The sequence below is a fragment of the Lepisma saccharinum genome, chromosome 7 (genome assembly GCF_977018435.1).
Source record: "Lepisma saccharinum chromosome 7, izLepSacc3.1, whole genome shotgun sequence".
NCBI classification, from domain to species: domain Eukaryota; kingdom Metazoa; phylum Arthropoda; class Insecta; order Zygentoma; family Lepismatidae; genus Lepisma; species Lepisma saccharinum.
The window spans coordinates 68602655-68617458 of NC_139235.1; the positions used below are offsets into that span (position 1 = coordinate 68602655).

A 14804-nucleotide genomic window follows, 5' to 3' on the forward strand; every position below is an offset into this window, starting at 1 on the left:
AGTTTTACTAAAGCATTCATCACGTTACATTCTGCACAGGTTAACAATGCTCAAGTTGTTACAATTATTTTAACCAAACGTTTTAGAATAACTGTTAAAAAAAATGACGCATGTTTTTATTTCATTATGCAGTTTTCTCTCTCTTGTTATTTTAAATAGTCATTGTGCAGAAAATTGATATACCACAAATAAAGAATATGATATCAAAGAAAATAAAGAAGAAGGAAGAAACTAAGGGAGAGAAAAAGCATAGTAATATAATAAAAAATAAAATTTTGACTTCGAGATGTAACAGTTTCTTTTCTTTTAATATAAATCTGTAGATTCTTAAGAGTTGTTGTCACAGCCGATGCAGGCAAAAAAACATCAATGTAAAACCATTTAACTTGTAAGTACAGCTGATACACTACTTGTCTGTTTTATTGTCTGGATTCTTAAATCTTTAGTTTGGTTTCAAGTCTGAGGAAGGTCCTAATGGTTGAAATAGCACAAGTGGTTTTTTTTACTGAATTATAAACTGCCTTGGTCAGCATATTTAGTGTCTGTACAAGGGATGGCCAGATCCGGATCCTAGCGGATCCGGTTGGTTCCGGATCCTAAGGATCCAGATCCTAAAATTTTTTGGATCCGGATCCGATAATTTCGGATCCGGATCCATTTTGCCATCCCACATGCGCTTCTCTGGAAAGTAAGAATGTGCTTATAACAAACATATTGTTACCTGCTAATATATATTGCTAATATATATATAGTGTGTGTGTGCGCGCGTTGGCAATTTGTAATTAATTAATACACTTACAAGGGAGGTCTAAGTCTCCCCCTCCGATTTCCATGAAACTTGGCAGGTGTATAGAGCCCCCCCCCTCTCAAATGTCAAGATGAGGAGAAATTGAAGTGGGGATCTGGACCCCGAAACCACGTAAATATGGCATAGGTAGAAACAGAGTGCATAGGGCCTCTCTATACACCTGTCAAATTTCATGGGAATCGGAGGGGGACACAGGGGTCATATGATCCCCACGTCAATTTGTCCTCATCTTGACATTTGAGGTGGGTTTTGCCCCCTAAAACAGTTTTTTAGCCGAAACAAAAAAACACGTATTTCTTCCTTTGGGCCCCTCTATACACCTGCGAAGTTGCAAGAAAATCGGAGGGGGACACAGGGGTCAGATCCTTACTTCAATTTGTCCTCATCTTGACATTTGAGGGGATTTTGCCCCCTAAAACAGTTTTTAGCTGAAACAAAAAAACACGTATTTCTTCCTTTGGGCCCCTCTATACACCTACCACGTTTCATCTAAATCGGAGGGGAACACAGGGGTCAGACCCCACTTCAATTTGTCCTCATTTTGACATTTGAGGGAGGGTTGCCCACTAGAACAGATTTTTAGCCGAAACAAAAAAACACGTATTTCTTCATTTGGGCCCGTTTATACACACACCTGCCAAGTTTGATGGAAATCGGAGGGGGACACAGGGGTCAGATCCCCACTTCAATTTGTCCTCATCTTGACAATTGAGTGGGTTTTGCCCTGTAAAACAGTTTTTTAGCCGAAACAAAAAAACACGTATTTCTTCCATTGGGCCCCACTATACACTAGCCAAGTTTCATGGAGATCGGAGGGGACACATAGGTCAAATGCACACTTCAATTTGTCCTCATATTGACATTTGAGGGGGGGGGGGCTGCCCACTAAAACAGTTTTTTAGCCGAAACAAAAAAAAACACGTATTTCTTCATTTGGGCCTGTTTATACACACACCTTCCAAGTTTCATGAAATCGGAGGGACACAGGGGTCAGATCCTCACTTCAATTTGTCCTCATCTTGAGATTTGAGGGGGTTTTGCCCCTTAAAACTGTTTTTTAGCTGAAACAAAAACACATATTTCTTCCTAGGGCCCCACTACACGCCTGCCAAGTTTATTGGAAATCGGAGGGGGACACTTAGATAACCTCCCTTGTTAGTCTTACACTTTGTAATTATATAACAGTGCATATATTATAATGTTTTATTTTAATTTGTAAAACTGTAACTGTAGAACAATTGTATAATTTTTGTATAACATTTCTATCTTGTTATATGTGTTAAAGGTTTCATCCTGAAATGGAATGTCTCACATTTATGTGTGTTTTCATTTCCAATACATTCAAATGAATACATATTCGTTTCAATGGCATTTATGAAATCACCTCTGGCATTTTATGTTAAACAAGTAAGATTATTTTTCTGCACGAGTGTGTTAGCCGATGCGTAGCAAAGTATTAGGAACAACACTTGAAAAAATTTCTTTGTAATTGAAGATCATAATACTTTTTGAGGTGTGGTAATATTATAATGGGATTTAGATACGAAACTCTCGGACCCGGATCCAGATCCAAAACTTTCAGACCCAGATCCGGATCCGAAATTTTTGGATCCGGATCCAGATCCGTTACTTTTCGATCCGGATCCATTTGGCCATCCCTAGTCTGTACTGCTTCTGGCTTACCATAAAAAAGGTAAAGTGCTCTCCTGTGCATAGCACCATGCCATGAAGGCGTATAGGGAGTGTGGGGGTAAGGCCCCACACTTTCTTGATCCGGTCGTGAGTGGGGGTGATGTGATCAGCATCATGCCCCTGACCGCCTTTACCCCCCAGGGTTTCCCCCAGGTACCCATGTTATTCGACGCTGGGTGGGCGCCGGGGCTGCTTCCATCGTTAGAAAAGTTCCCGGATTTGAACCAGCCGGGGATCGAACCCGGGACCTTTAGCATGGTAGTCAGATGCATTACCGACTGAGCCACGGCATACATAATTCTTATTATTGTAACAATATGTAAATATGCAAAAAAAAAAAAAAAATAATAAATAAATAAAAATAAAGTAATGCTTGATGGTCAGGATACAATAGTCATTAACATTATATTATTGTTAGGGCTGAGCCAATACCACCTTGAACCGATACAGATACTCTCACCCATACTTGAAAATTGCAATAATTAAAATTTGTTCAAAATATTGATCAATATTGGTGTGTAAATATACTTCTCCAATTATATGCATCAAATTACCAAAATATTTGCTTTAGAATATTCAGGAATTACATCATAATATTAAAATTGCCTCGCAAGTGTTGTGCATCATTTTTGCAGGTCCCGTAAAGACCAAAATTCCAGGAAAGTATTGGCTGGTATTGGTAGATGAATTCCAACCGATACTTTCCGATACCGATACATCGGCATCGGCTCAGCCCTAATTATTGTTTAAGAGTTGTTGTAGCTTGTTACTTGTCTGATCAGAAATTAAGTATTCTTACAATGAAAACTACTTACCACATTTTCCAGTTCCACACTTTGAGAGTTATTCTTCTCAAAATATTCCAGGGCCGCCTGGAGTTTGTCCATGGCTGAGAGAAATGCATCGAGGCCTGAGCCTCCATTTGCAATTGGTCCAGGACCGGCTCGTATCACGGGCTCCACTTCCTGACTCACGCTGTAGAAGCCTATGACATGGTCCAATGCACTTAAGGTTCTCTCAATATCTTACATAATGTTAAGGAAAGTATTCATAAATTTTTGGTGTGTTTTTACAAACAGTATTATTGTAATTAAAATGGTAAACAGTATTTACTTAATTTTGAGGAAAGAGTAAACCTAGCATCATTGCAAGAAAAAGAGGTACCCTAGACCCTCTGTACCCCCTGGAGAAAGTTAAATATTTTGAATGGTTTATGTAGATTTTGTTGTTTATGAATGTTTTCAGTTGATTTTTGCTTGCGGAAATGTACAAGAGCTTAATCCGCTTGCACAAGTTGGCTGCATTTTAGCATAGACCCATTGCTGATCAAAAATCACCAAAATATGCAAAATAAAATATGCTCTTATGACCTAAAATTTTACAAAATATGCACTATAATTTGAAAAATATGCCCTTATAACTAGACTGTTTCAAACATCAATATGCTGAAATATTTTCATAAACATACTATTTTTAGTTCACTTTATGGGCCCTGATGAGTTGAAATGCACAATGAATATTTTCTGTAAATTTTCAATTAAAAATGAAAAAGATTTTGCTGCACTCCAAAAATTAAAAAAAAAACTAAATAAAAACAAAAAACGAGTGAACGTGGGAGTAAGAACGAATCCACTTGGAAAATGTGTATATTTCTTGAAAAAGCTAAAATATGCTGAATATGACCAAAAATCCATTGAAATATGCTTTATCACATAGAAATGGCCAAATATGCTTTTAAAAACCACCTTAATTCAAATAGTTTCTTCACAATGTGAATTTCTATATATTTAGGGAACACATCATCCTTACCAAGAACAATATACTAAGTCATAAAAATCCTAGCTATACTGATCAACATATATTTTCAAGTCTGAGTTAGTGCTTGTATACCTTAAGAAGAAGAATATTTGGAATCTATGTGCAGTCACTTATGAGCCACCGCGAAGATCTTTCCACCCAAATGAGGCCATTGTCAAACTTCCTCCTCTACTTGTAAACTTGCTGGCATGGTAAACATGCATAGGGACATTGAATTTCTATTTGCCGTAGAATGTCTGTAAGTTTTAGGCTTCCAGAGAGAAAGAGACCATTGCTTTTCGCTGGTGCATGTGTATGTAGGAGGCGCCATCTTTAAAATAACAAAACTGTTGTTGTGAAACTCACTTGATCAGTGTTGTAGACTTGACGTCGTTTTGTAACAACAGTCTATGCCTCAAGTAAATTTGAGCTACGTATTTAGAGTCTGTATTGTAATTTTTGTCGGACTTTTAATGTTTCATTTGACTCTCCCTCATATTACTGTGAAGTGAAGTACGTCTGTTACCTTAGCGTGTAGCAGAACAGGCTGAAGGCTTCACACAAGTGAATATAGCACCCAAAACGACTTTCCACAACAGCAGCTATAATTTTAGGATTGCTAGATTTGGTAATGATAGTGATTTCCAACACATTTTTTTTGCTATTTTAGTGTGCATACAAATAGTTCTTACTCCAATATTGCAGGTTTTAACTTACGTAAGCCATACTTTGGGATCAAATACCTCTGTTATTTGTGGTTTCCTAATGCTGGAACCACTTTTATATTGCGTAAAACATTGAAATCTGTCAATTTAAAAAAAATCGTGAAATTTACATGGTCATGTTACTATTAACAGATGTCCGAGAACCAAAAAGAACTTAAAGTATGCTCACAAGGACAATGTCACAAAAATGTGTTTTCAAGAAGGCCTACACTAAAGCTCTTCATTCAGTGAACTTCTAAGGAGTTGGAATGCAAAGTAAGTGATATTTCTGCATGGGAAAAACATGGGCGAAAAATATGAAATTTCTTAATTGAACTTGTAACAACCTTGAAAGTATAGGCTGACAATTACTCAAATAGCATGCTGTTCTCTATCACAATGGATATGTTAAGTACAAAATTCAGCAGTGTGTTAATTTTTCATGTTATTTTCAGTAGGTTTTTGCATGATCATTTGCTTATTTTTAAATATCTTCATCAGATGATTTGACTCAAGCTACATATTGATATTTGTACAATAATTTAATCAAATAAACAAATATTTACTTTATGTGCATAACATTGGAATTTTCCTTAACTCTAGAAAGCTAACGTGTCCTGCGCCAAATGTTGAAGCTAACCATTCGTCTGCTGGACTACTGATTTCTTCAGAATTAAAACGCAGCCTAAATTTTGCAAAAACTATTTTATTTACTACAAAAGTTAGTATTTACTTCCAAAATATATGAAGTTACCCCACACCCCCTATATGCCTTCATGGCATGGAGCACAGACTTCACCTTTTTTTTTACCTTAAAATATATGAATAGCATGGCAGGAATGCAAAATTAATTTATAGGTCTTGTGTGCACATCGAAACAACACTTATTTATTTATTTACTTAAAGTTTCAGATACACTACTGAATGACCATTTTATACTGAAACTGTAGCAACAAGAAAAAAAAATAACAACAACAACAAAACAAGACAATACAAGATGGCAGACAAAAAAATGTTACATGTACATTCTTAGTGATTGTTGGAAACTGTGTTCTGACAAGAAAATATCAACATTTACAGGCAGGTTATTATATAAGTGGAGGAGCCTATAGTAAAGAGACCGCTGTAGGAGAGAGAGCCTTGGAGCAGCTGGTGTTCACCACACATGGCTTTGGAGCAATTGCAACAGAAGGATCTGGCCATCCTCATCTTGCTTGAGGAACAGAATGCACAAATTTTCCTTCCTTTTTTGTCGAGCATCTACATTATTTTTTGGCATTTCCACATTCAGGATGATAGCAAAGTCTCACGAAGTTGCTGTGGAAGTTTTGGTGCACGTAGACACTAATGTTTCATGATGACGCAAAATTAAAAACCATTAAAAACACACTGAAGGAACGCTGGAAAAAGTTCACCGATACTTCCTTGTCAGTCTCTCTGATCCAAATGAAGGTAGACGGAAGGGGGAGCGGAAGATTTTAGTGGACAGGGGTGAAACAAGAAAACGGCCCCATGTGCATAGTCTGCCAGATGATGCATTAACTTTCTAGGGTTACGAGGAGTGCAAAACATTCTGTGGGGTTGTTCACCCACTGTACTCCCTCGTGAATTATGTTGATTTTTTTTTAATTGACAGATTTCAATGTTTTACATAATATCAAATTGGTTTCAGCATGCAGAAAACATCGGAGATCCAAAGTAAGCCTGCATAACTAAAAACCTGACATCTCAGTACTTTCACCACTTATTAATAAAAAACTGTTTGCATGTAATAAATAGCAAACACATCGAAATTTGCTATCAGTCCCAAACCTAATAATCCTAATGATGTAAAATTATAGATGCTGTTGTTGAATGCATGCTGGGTACAATATTCACTTGCACGGTGCCTTCAGGGTGTTCTGCTTCAAGGTAAGGTAACACGTGAAGGTAACAGACATACTTTACTTCACAATAACAAATTTCTGCAAGCTAAAAACAACTGTTTTCAATCTTCTTCACCAAAAAATACTTACCATCATGTTCGTCACATGTGCAAATTGTACATTATACATGGGTAGCTGACGAATAGCCCCACGAACCATTTCCGATAAGGTTTGGTTAGGTTAGGCAAGCATAGTTAAAAAAAAAAAAAAAAAAGGTTGGAAACACTGACAGGGGGTTACATCATCAAACGTATGCAGTATCTGGTTCACGTAGTGAATCAATGGCACTTGTGCATCGGTGAGATATTTCTCTTTGAAAAATACATGATTTCCCGGTCAAATAGATTCCACGATGAAAGAAAATACCTTCACGAACGTTGGAAACCTTAGAGAAACTCATTTCCGTAAGTAGTTCCTTCTGTAAAAATGAAGAAATGTGTCTCCGATATACGGAACTGTTACCAACAATTGAAAATGATCATAAGCAACATAATTTTCAAAAATCATGCAAAATATTTAACTTTCTTGAGGGGGTTCAGACGGTTAAGGGTACCCATTGGAATTACAGTGTTTGGAAATGAAAGGATACTTTCCTGTCTTCTCTGTAAATTGCCAGTCTCATTGTACACTGGCAAAATAGTCTCCTCCAGTCTTGCTAGTCTGTGTTCAAATGATGAAAGAATCCCCACCATTCCTTTTGTTAGCTGGTTGCTTTTACTCACTGTTTCCTTCAGCAAATTCAAGTTGTGCCTCTCCTATGAGGATGAGAAAAATATGATAGTTAATGTAATTATACTATGAATATGTTTGGCTTATTTATTGGCTATAAATGTAAATAGTACACAATTACATTATTCCGAGTTAAATTATCTGAACAGCAGCTTCTGTGCTCCAAAAAGGGGTAATTACTTTTAGCCAGATCAAAATGTACTGCAACAGCAGTTACCAAATAAAATAGCTAATGTTGCAATTTTTGACTGACTGTCTTCCACTTTGTATAAATTCCATTAAGTTTCTTTAACTAAATAGTAATAATTGAAAACTGCTTCACAATAGTCTTCTATAACCATGTCAGAAATTGAAAATAACAAATCTGCTAGTTCACAGTTCAAAATCAAAACAGAGGTCTGACAGACCTATCCATAGCAGTTGTGTGATTATCAACGTCATGGTACTTAATGGTTAATATGAGAAAGTGTTTAAGATACAGGCCTGTATGGAGAGTAAAATAAATTGAATTAATCATTCAAGAAAAGTTAACTCCTTCACTTAACAACTCCTTGTTCCAACATTTTTGTTATAATATAAATATTTGGTAAATATGTGATATCGCCCGAACAGACTTCTTCAATTTACAGGAGAAACTACTTACTGAAGTCAAGTTTCTGTAGCATTGTCGAAGTTCTTCGAGGTATTTTCTTTCGTGGAAACTGAAAACTTCACCATAGAATGTTGCAGAACAAGAAATAATCACTTTTTATATAAGGAACTTGCATTTTCTGTAAAGCGATAACATTATGCTGTTGTTTCCATTATGAACCTGCAGATGGCGCGAGCGGCGAAAGTCACGAAGTCTCGCCAGTGTTTCCAAACGTGCCTCTTTTTTTTATGATTTTTTTTCCTTTTTATTAACTATGCTTACCTAACCTAATCCAACCTAACCTTGCTGGAAATGGTCCGTGGGGCTATCGTGAATGGTTTTTGGGCTATCCTTCAATGGTTCGTGGGGCTATCATGAATGTTTTTTGGGGCTATCCGTTAATGGTTCGTGGGGCTATCGTGAATAATTTTTGGGGCTATCAGTCAATGGTTAGTGATGACATAATGAACACGAAAGAAGGTATTTTTCGGTTAAGAAGGTTGAAACACTGTATACCCACTCCAAATCGACAAAACACAAGCACGACGTGCGATGATCCATGATGAGCACGCCATATTGTCTGTTACCCAAGCGGAACAAGGAAGACAAATAATGACTCGTAATATGAAAAGTTGGCACTATTTTATGGAAAAAGGCATAAGTTCACCTTAAAGAATCTTCCGCAATGCAGAATAGGTAAGTATCAATGCTAAAATGGTACTATTATAGTATGGGGAGACACCTGTAAATCATATATTTCGAACTTCTTTACATTGCTAACGTACTATTTTGGAATGCGGAACATTTCCTAAGGTGAAATAATGCATTTCTAACTAAGACAATGTCTATTTCTTACATTTACGAGTACTTACTGTTACTTGTTATTTCGATTCTGTAACACATTATGGCGGGTGATAGCGTTGTGAGAGTGTTTTGTCGATTTATGTAGTGTTGCAACCTCGTTCACCGGAAAATACCTACTTTCGTGACCATTGACATTAGCCCCACAAACCATTGACGTTAGCACCATAAACCATTCACGTTAGCCCCAAAAACAATTTTCCGTAAGGTTAGGTTAGGCAAGCATAGTTAAAAAAAGAATTACAAATAAAAATACTCGACACGTCATGTACTAGTGAAAACATGGCGAGTTTGAAACACTGACTACGGTGTTACGTCATCAAACACACGGAACATTGTGCTCTCATGCAGAAAGCAAATGGCGGCAGCAGAAACAGCATGTCGGACAGAGATTTTCGCAGAAAACAACATGTATTCGCATTAAAATGGATCAAAACTACATTCACGAACTTCCACAATGCTACAGAAAATTATTTCCGTGAGTACTTTCTCCTGTAAATTTGAAGAAATCCGTCTCCCCTATACTATAATGTTACCGCTATAATTAACGAAATAAACGAGCGAGAGGTGTTCGAGCGATATCGCATAATTACCAAATATTTGAAGACTTATATTATGTACCAGAAACATAAATAAAAATATGATAGTCTGCATATTACTATAATGAATGTTTATTAATTGTATCAAATCTGCTTGCAAGAAAATTTCCAGCATTTGTAAAAGGCACTACTTACAGTTACTTTTCAAGTAGGCTGGCAGTAAGTGTCACTGCATTACTTTTCCAAATAAGTAATAGTAACTCAGTTACTTTTTGAGCCAAGATACTAACTCTACCTCATTTATGTTTTAAAAAGTAAATTTGAGAAGACTTACAATTTTTACGTAACACGCTTACCTTTTCTAATTTGCTTTCAATTTGAAATTTTTTCTCACTTGGATCGTACATTCTTCTTTATAAAATTATATTCAGTAGAAGAGATACTTTTGCAACTATTTGCAATCGAAAAACGCAAACTGAAGTTGTAAACTAAAAACACAAACTGAATATATGAAACCCTGAGGTGAATAAAAGCGTTGACACTCTTCAATCCAAAAACTTAAGCAATATTAGGTTGACACACCAAGTAAAGAAGGATCTAGAAAATAGCAAATGTAATTTGATTGATATAAATTGTAATACACTTTACTATTAATTGCCAACACAACATATTCTATCAATTCTGACTTTCATCACCCTGATGGCTGCTGAAAACGGTCGTAACCTAATTTTAAATTGGAACTGAGATTTTTTGTTCTAATAATCTCGGCCTCGTCATAAAGAAACTAAATTCTGATTCTGACAGCAATTTCCACGGCCTATTTCTAATCTGTGTTCCACGGTACTTTCTGCTGTTTCCTATCTTTCAACATGGCGTAGTGCGAAGACTTCCGACGTATATATCGAATTCTGAATAAACATTTATGAAAGATTTAAATCAGAATACTGTTTTTACCAGTGTGATTTCAAGGAACGTTTAATTTAATGTTGAACTGGAAAATGAGCATAAAACATAAAAGCCAGTATATGATTCGTCTGCAGTCATGGGTAGAATTCAACTTGTCCATGGGTAGAATTCAACTTGTCCAACAGTTGGAGATAATGCCGAGATGCTGGTAATGTTGCTTTCCAAACCCTTCCTGCTAAGGAACAACTCTTGTTGTCCGCAACTGGAAAATATATTGATCAATAAAGAGTATGCGGGACGGGAACGGGACGAGAACTTTTTAAAATCCCGACTTTCGGGACGGAAAAAATTCTCCATTACCCGACAAAGTTGGGAAATTTTCGGGACGGGAAATATTTACAATTACCCGACACTGTAAAATCCAAATCAAATTCAACACACTATTACGGAAAATTAGCCACTTTAAAATGCGATCATTCCCCTCTAGTGTAGTTTACTGTGAAGTGGAAAATCTTAAGTTTAGGGTGCTAGCTCGAGCGTTTAGGATAGATACTTGTAAGTAATCCCGAGGTTCCAAAAAAATTTCCTATGATCCTCTGCGCGCTATGACGTCATGAAGAGGACAGAATCGAACGTACTTCGTTAGCGTATATGGAAGCTTCAAATAAATGACTCTATTTTTTTACGTATACACACCTTTTCTTGAATGCCGGTACAGTGGGATCCATGAGTATTACCGTTCAAATTGTCCACGACTATTTTCATTAATTTTTCTCTTACATCCTATGTGTTTTTAAGCAGTGACGTGCACTGAGGAGTAGCTAGTCTAGCAGAGATAGATCAATCAATCTCACGTCTCTAATTACTTTTAAAATCACAATATTTATTATCTTGAAGCCTCAGTTCATATGCAACATTTCTTTCCACGCGCTTCTCGTCCCTCGATGTGATCAGCTGGCAAGGCTGAATACCCTAGCCGGCTCTTCTTCCGCCTTACCAGATCCAGGTATAGACAACCGCCCGAAGGCAAAGGGAAGATTTCTGCCTGCACCTCCCTTGCCCCTTCGCCCCCCGCTCCCATGCTTGAAAGCCCGTGGTTTCAGGTCGTCCAGTCTATCTCCTATAGGACAGATAGGGGATTGGTTTCCCTTCGATTCCTTTGTAAATCCTCTGAAGAACTCAGGGTAAAATTTTCTGCAGTACTTATGTTCTCTGTATTTACCCAACCTTTTAAACGTTGTACAATATGTATGTATAGTATGGAATGTAGTTTTATTTGTATGTGAATGGGAACGTACTTGTATTATGTGCAAACAAAAATGTTATGGTTTATTTTCTCTTTTTTCAAATATTGAATATATAATGATTAAATAATAAATATCTCGCTCTCGTTTTAGTAGTGTTTTATTTAAATATACTAATAATTTGGCCTACAATAAAAATATGGGTAAGCTAAACAGTCATAAATACTGATGTATTAATTTGGGCAAGAAAACGTGCGTTCTAATTGTTGTTGTTGGTTTGGTTTATTTTACTTCACCTTTCTGCCACATTTGGTTATCGCGAAAATGAGGATGAGTGATGATATAATGAAATTGATGAAGGGACCTCACAAAGAACAATCCAGACCGGGATTCGAACCCGTGACGAGCATTCTTGTTCCTATGTGTTATACATGGTTGTACTCTGCAGTGAATAATGAAATAATTTGGAATGTAAAATGTATCCCAGAACTAAGAAAGCCAAATGAATGTTGTTGAAGAAACTACAAAAAAGTGTGTTTTGTTACCTGTTCATCCCCTGTAATATATTTAATTTTTGCCACCATCCATCACTTTTTCTAGCTGTATAGATTTAATCGCGATAAGTAGCAAATGAGCTTATGGAAGCCACGAGGGACAATCATAAACAGAGAACTCTGGACTCCTGATTTCACAGTGCCCTGCAGATGAACTGGAAGGAAATTATTTTTATTTTCTTTTTCCTTTCTTTAGCGTTGCTTTTCCACCACTTTGCCTAACTTCTGCCATGACGATGAACGTTGATTAAATTAAACGGATGAAGAGTGGTTACAAAGGAACACTCATGCACAGGCCAGGGCTCGAGCCCGGATCCTTCAGTAACGAGATCGTGAGATGAAGAAATTATGGAAATCGAGGAATGCAATTTTTTTTTGGAAAAACGTTAATCATATGCAAATATGGTGTTTCAAAAATCCAATTGAAATTTACGTACCACTGAGTAAATACGCAGTTTGCTTTACCGATACCCAAGTATCCAAATAGTTAGACCTTTCCACTCATCCTTGCTGTCGGCCGACCTCCGTGGGGGAGTGCAAGTGACCCCGGACCAGGTGGACGCACATAGAGGTTTGGATCCCACTTTAAACTGTGGGTCGAGTCCCGATTAGCTTTTGTGTACATAAAGTTGACTTAAACACCAAATCAACCAACCGCGGTGGAGTGGTTATCACTGCATGCTATGACACCAGGAGTTCCGGGTTCGAACCCCGACCTCGGCATGGGTGTTTTTTTGTGTTTGTCCCTTCATTAATTGTATTGTACCATCTTCGCGATTAACCAAATGTGACAGCGACGCTAAGTAGCATAAATCAAATCATTGATTGATTGTTTCATTTGTTTTGTTTTACTTCGCTTTTTCTACACTTTTGGCTAATCGTCAAGATAGTACAATAAAATTGATGAAGGGTCAAACACAAATAACACCCATGCCCAGGTCGGGGTTCGAACCCGGGATCTCTGGCTTAATAGTCAAATCAACATGTTTTGAATTTTCGAAAGTAGGTGGGATTAACACGTGCTTCTTTTCAGTAGTCCTTCGTCATTTTGCAATCCTTTTCTTTCTTTGACGTTCAATTTTTATTAATACTGGGCCCTAAAGGGGGGAGGGGGATTATGACCCACACCAACCTCCCTTGGGCATGCCACTGATTGCTACCCCAAGTGTCGACATCACCGCACGTCACTGTTTTTAAGCGATTGATTGATGTGTATGCTGGTGCAGAAGTTGTCAACAGCTTGTTTTGAGTTTTCTTTTAATTCTTAAAGCTCTCATTGGGTGCGTTCCAAATGTCTTAACGAAACGAACGAATCGAACGAAAGTAACTGGCCTCGTGAACATGGGTGAAACCAGTTATTTTACAGACTTATGGGACGCTCTAGACGAAAGCGCAGGCGCAGCGTTTTGTTTATAGAAATTTTCGGCATGGCGTCCAGCGGAAGGCATTCCCTTCTGGCAGAAATAAACTCTGCTTCGAACACTGTTACTAATTTTAATCACATTGTAAGAAGAGTTAAGGCACACTCATCTTGTGCACTTCATATCGCTCTCTGTTAAAAATATAATACACTTTCCGAACTAGTGCAGTTTAAAACCATCATGCACGCGCCTTGTCTGCGAGAAGCAGACGATTCTCACCGAACAAACCAGCATCCTGGCCCGTGCGTTTGGTGAATCTCGTTCTTTCACGAGACGCACGGAATGCGACTTTTGGGACAGCATAATGAACCTCACGAAACGCACGAAAGCACTTATGGGACAGCCAGTTACCATAACTCGTAACGGGCCCATTGCTTCAAATAAAGTGCACGAACATGGTGATGAACAATTTGCACGGTAATACTCATGGATCCCACTGTACAATGAGTACAAATCACCTTGTTTTTGCTATTGCCACGTGCAATAATAATAGAAGATAATCTCCTTGAGTAAAGTGATCATCGCTTACCAAAAAACAAGTTGTCGCTGCACAAGCGCGGATCTACGGTGAGGGCGAAAGGGGCGAACGCCCCTTCCCACTGCCATGTTTTTGGATGTACTATTATGCCAAATAATATTCAAGACTCATTCGTTCTGTATTTTTATTACCACGTTTAACAGGCTCGAGAAGTCCACTGTATGTTCATGATAGGCTAATTGGCAACTGGACTTACAGTTTAAATTTGGATCAGAACGAGTCTACAAGGTGCATTAAAAGGGAACCAGACTTGAGGCCACTGCAGAGAATATGTTTTCATTTCTTTCTTTGTTCTTTATACTCCTCATATCTGACCTTCAATTTACCGTGACAATGGGAGGAATTATGATAACAACAGAGGCGTAGCAAACGTTGGGCGAAGGGGCCTCGCGTCCCATGGGCTTATTATTTCCCTTTAAAAATGTAATAAATAAAGGTGAGAAAAATAGATGTAA

The 14804-nt window shown here is 37.6% G+C and overlaps 1 protein-coding gene across 2 annotated transcripts in view; it reads right to left on the minus strand.

Moving 5' to 3' along the window:
- Exo70 (exocyst complex component 7) overlaps positions 1 to 10607 on the minus strand; it is a 79015-nt gene extending 68408 nt beyond the window's left edge. The window contains exons 1-4 of one of the 2 annotated variants that reach the window (XM_083125395.1): positions 10335 to 10607; positions 10043 to 10161; positions 7516 to 7681; positions 3316 to 3524 (exon numbers count right to left, since the gene is read on the minus strand). In XM_083125395.1, the coding sequence (XP_082981521.1) occupies positions 3316 to 3524; positions 7516 to 7681; positions 10043 to 10093 (426 nt within the window). In that variant the 5' untranslated portion in view covers positions 10094 to 10161; positions 10335 to 10607. Of the gene's footprint in view, positions 1 to 3315; positions 3525 to 7515; positions 7682 to 10042 lie in introns of both variants that reach the window. The other variant, XM_083125394.1, reaches the window with a different exon arrangement.
- Positions 10608 to 14804: the final 4197 nt, after the last annotated feature.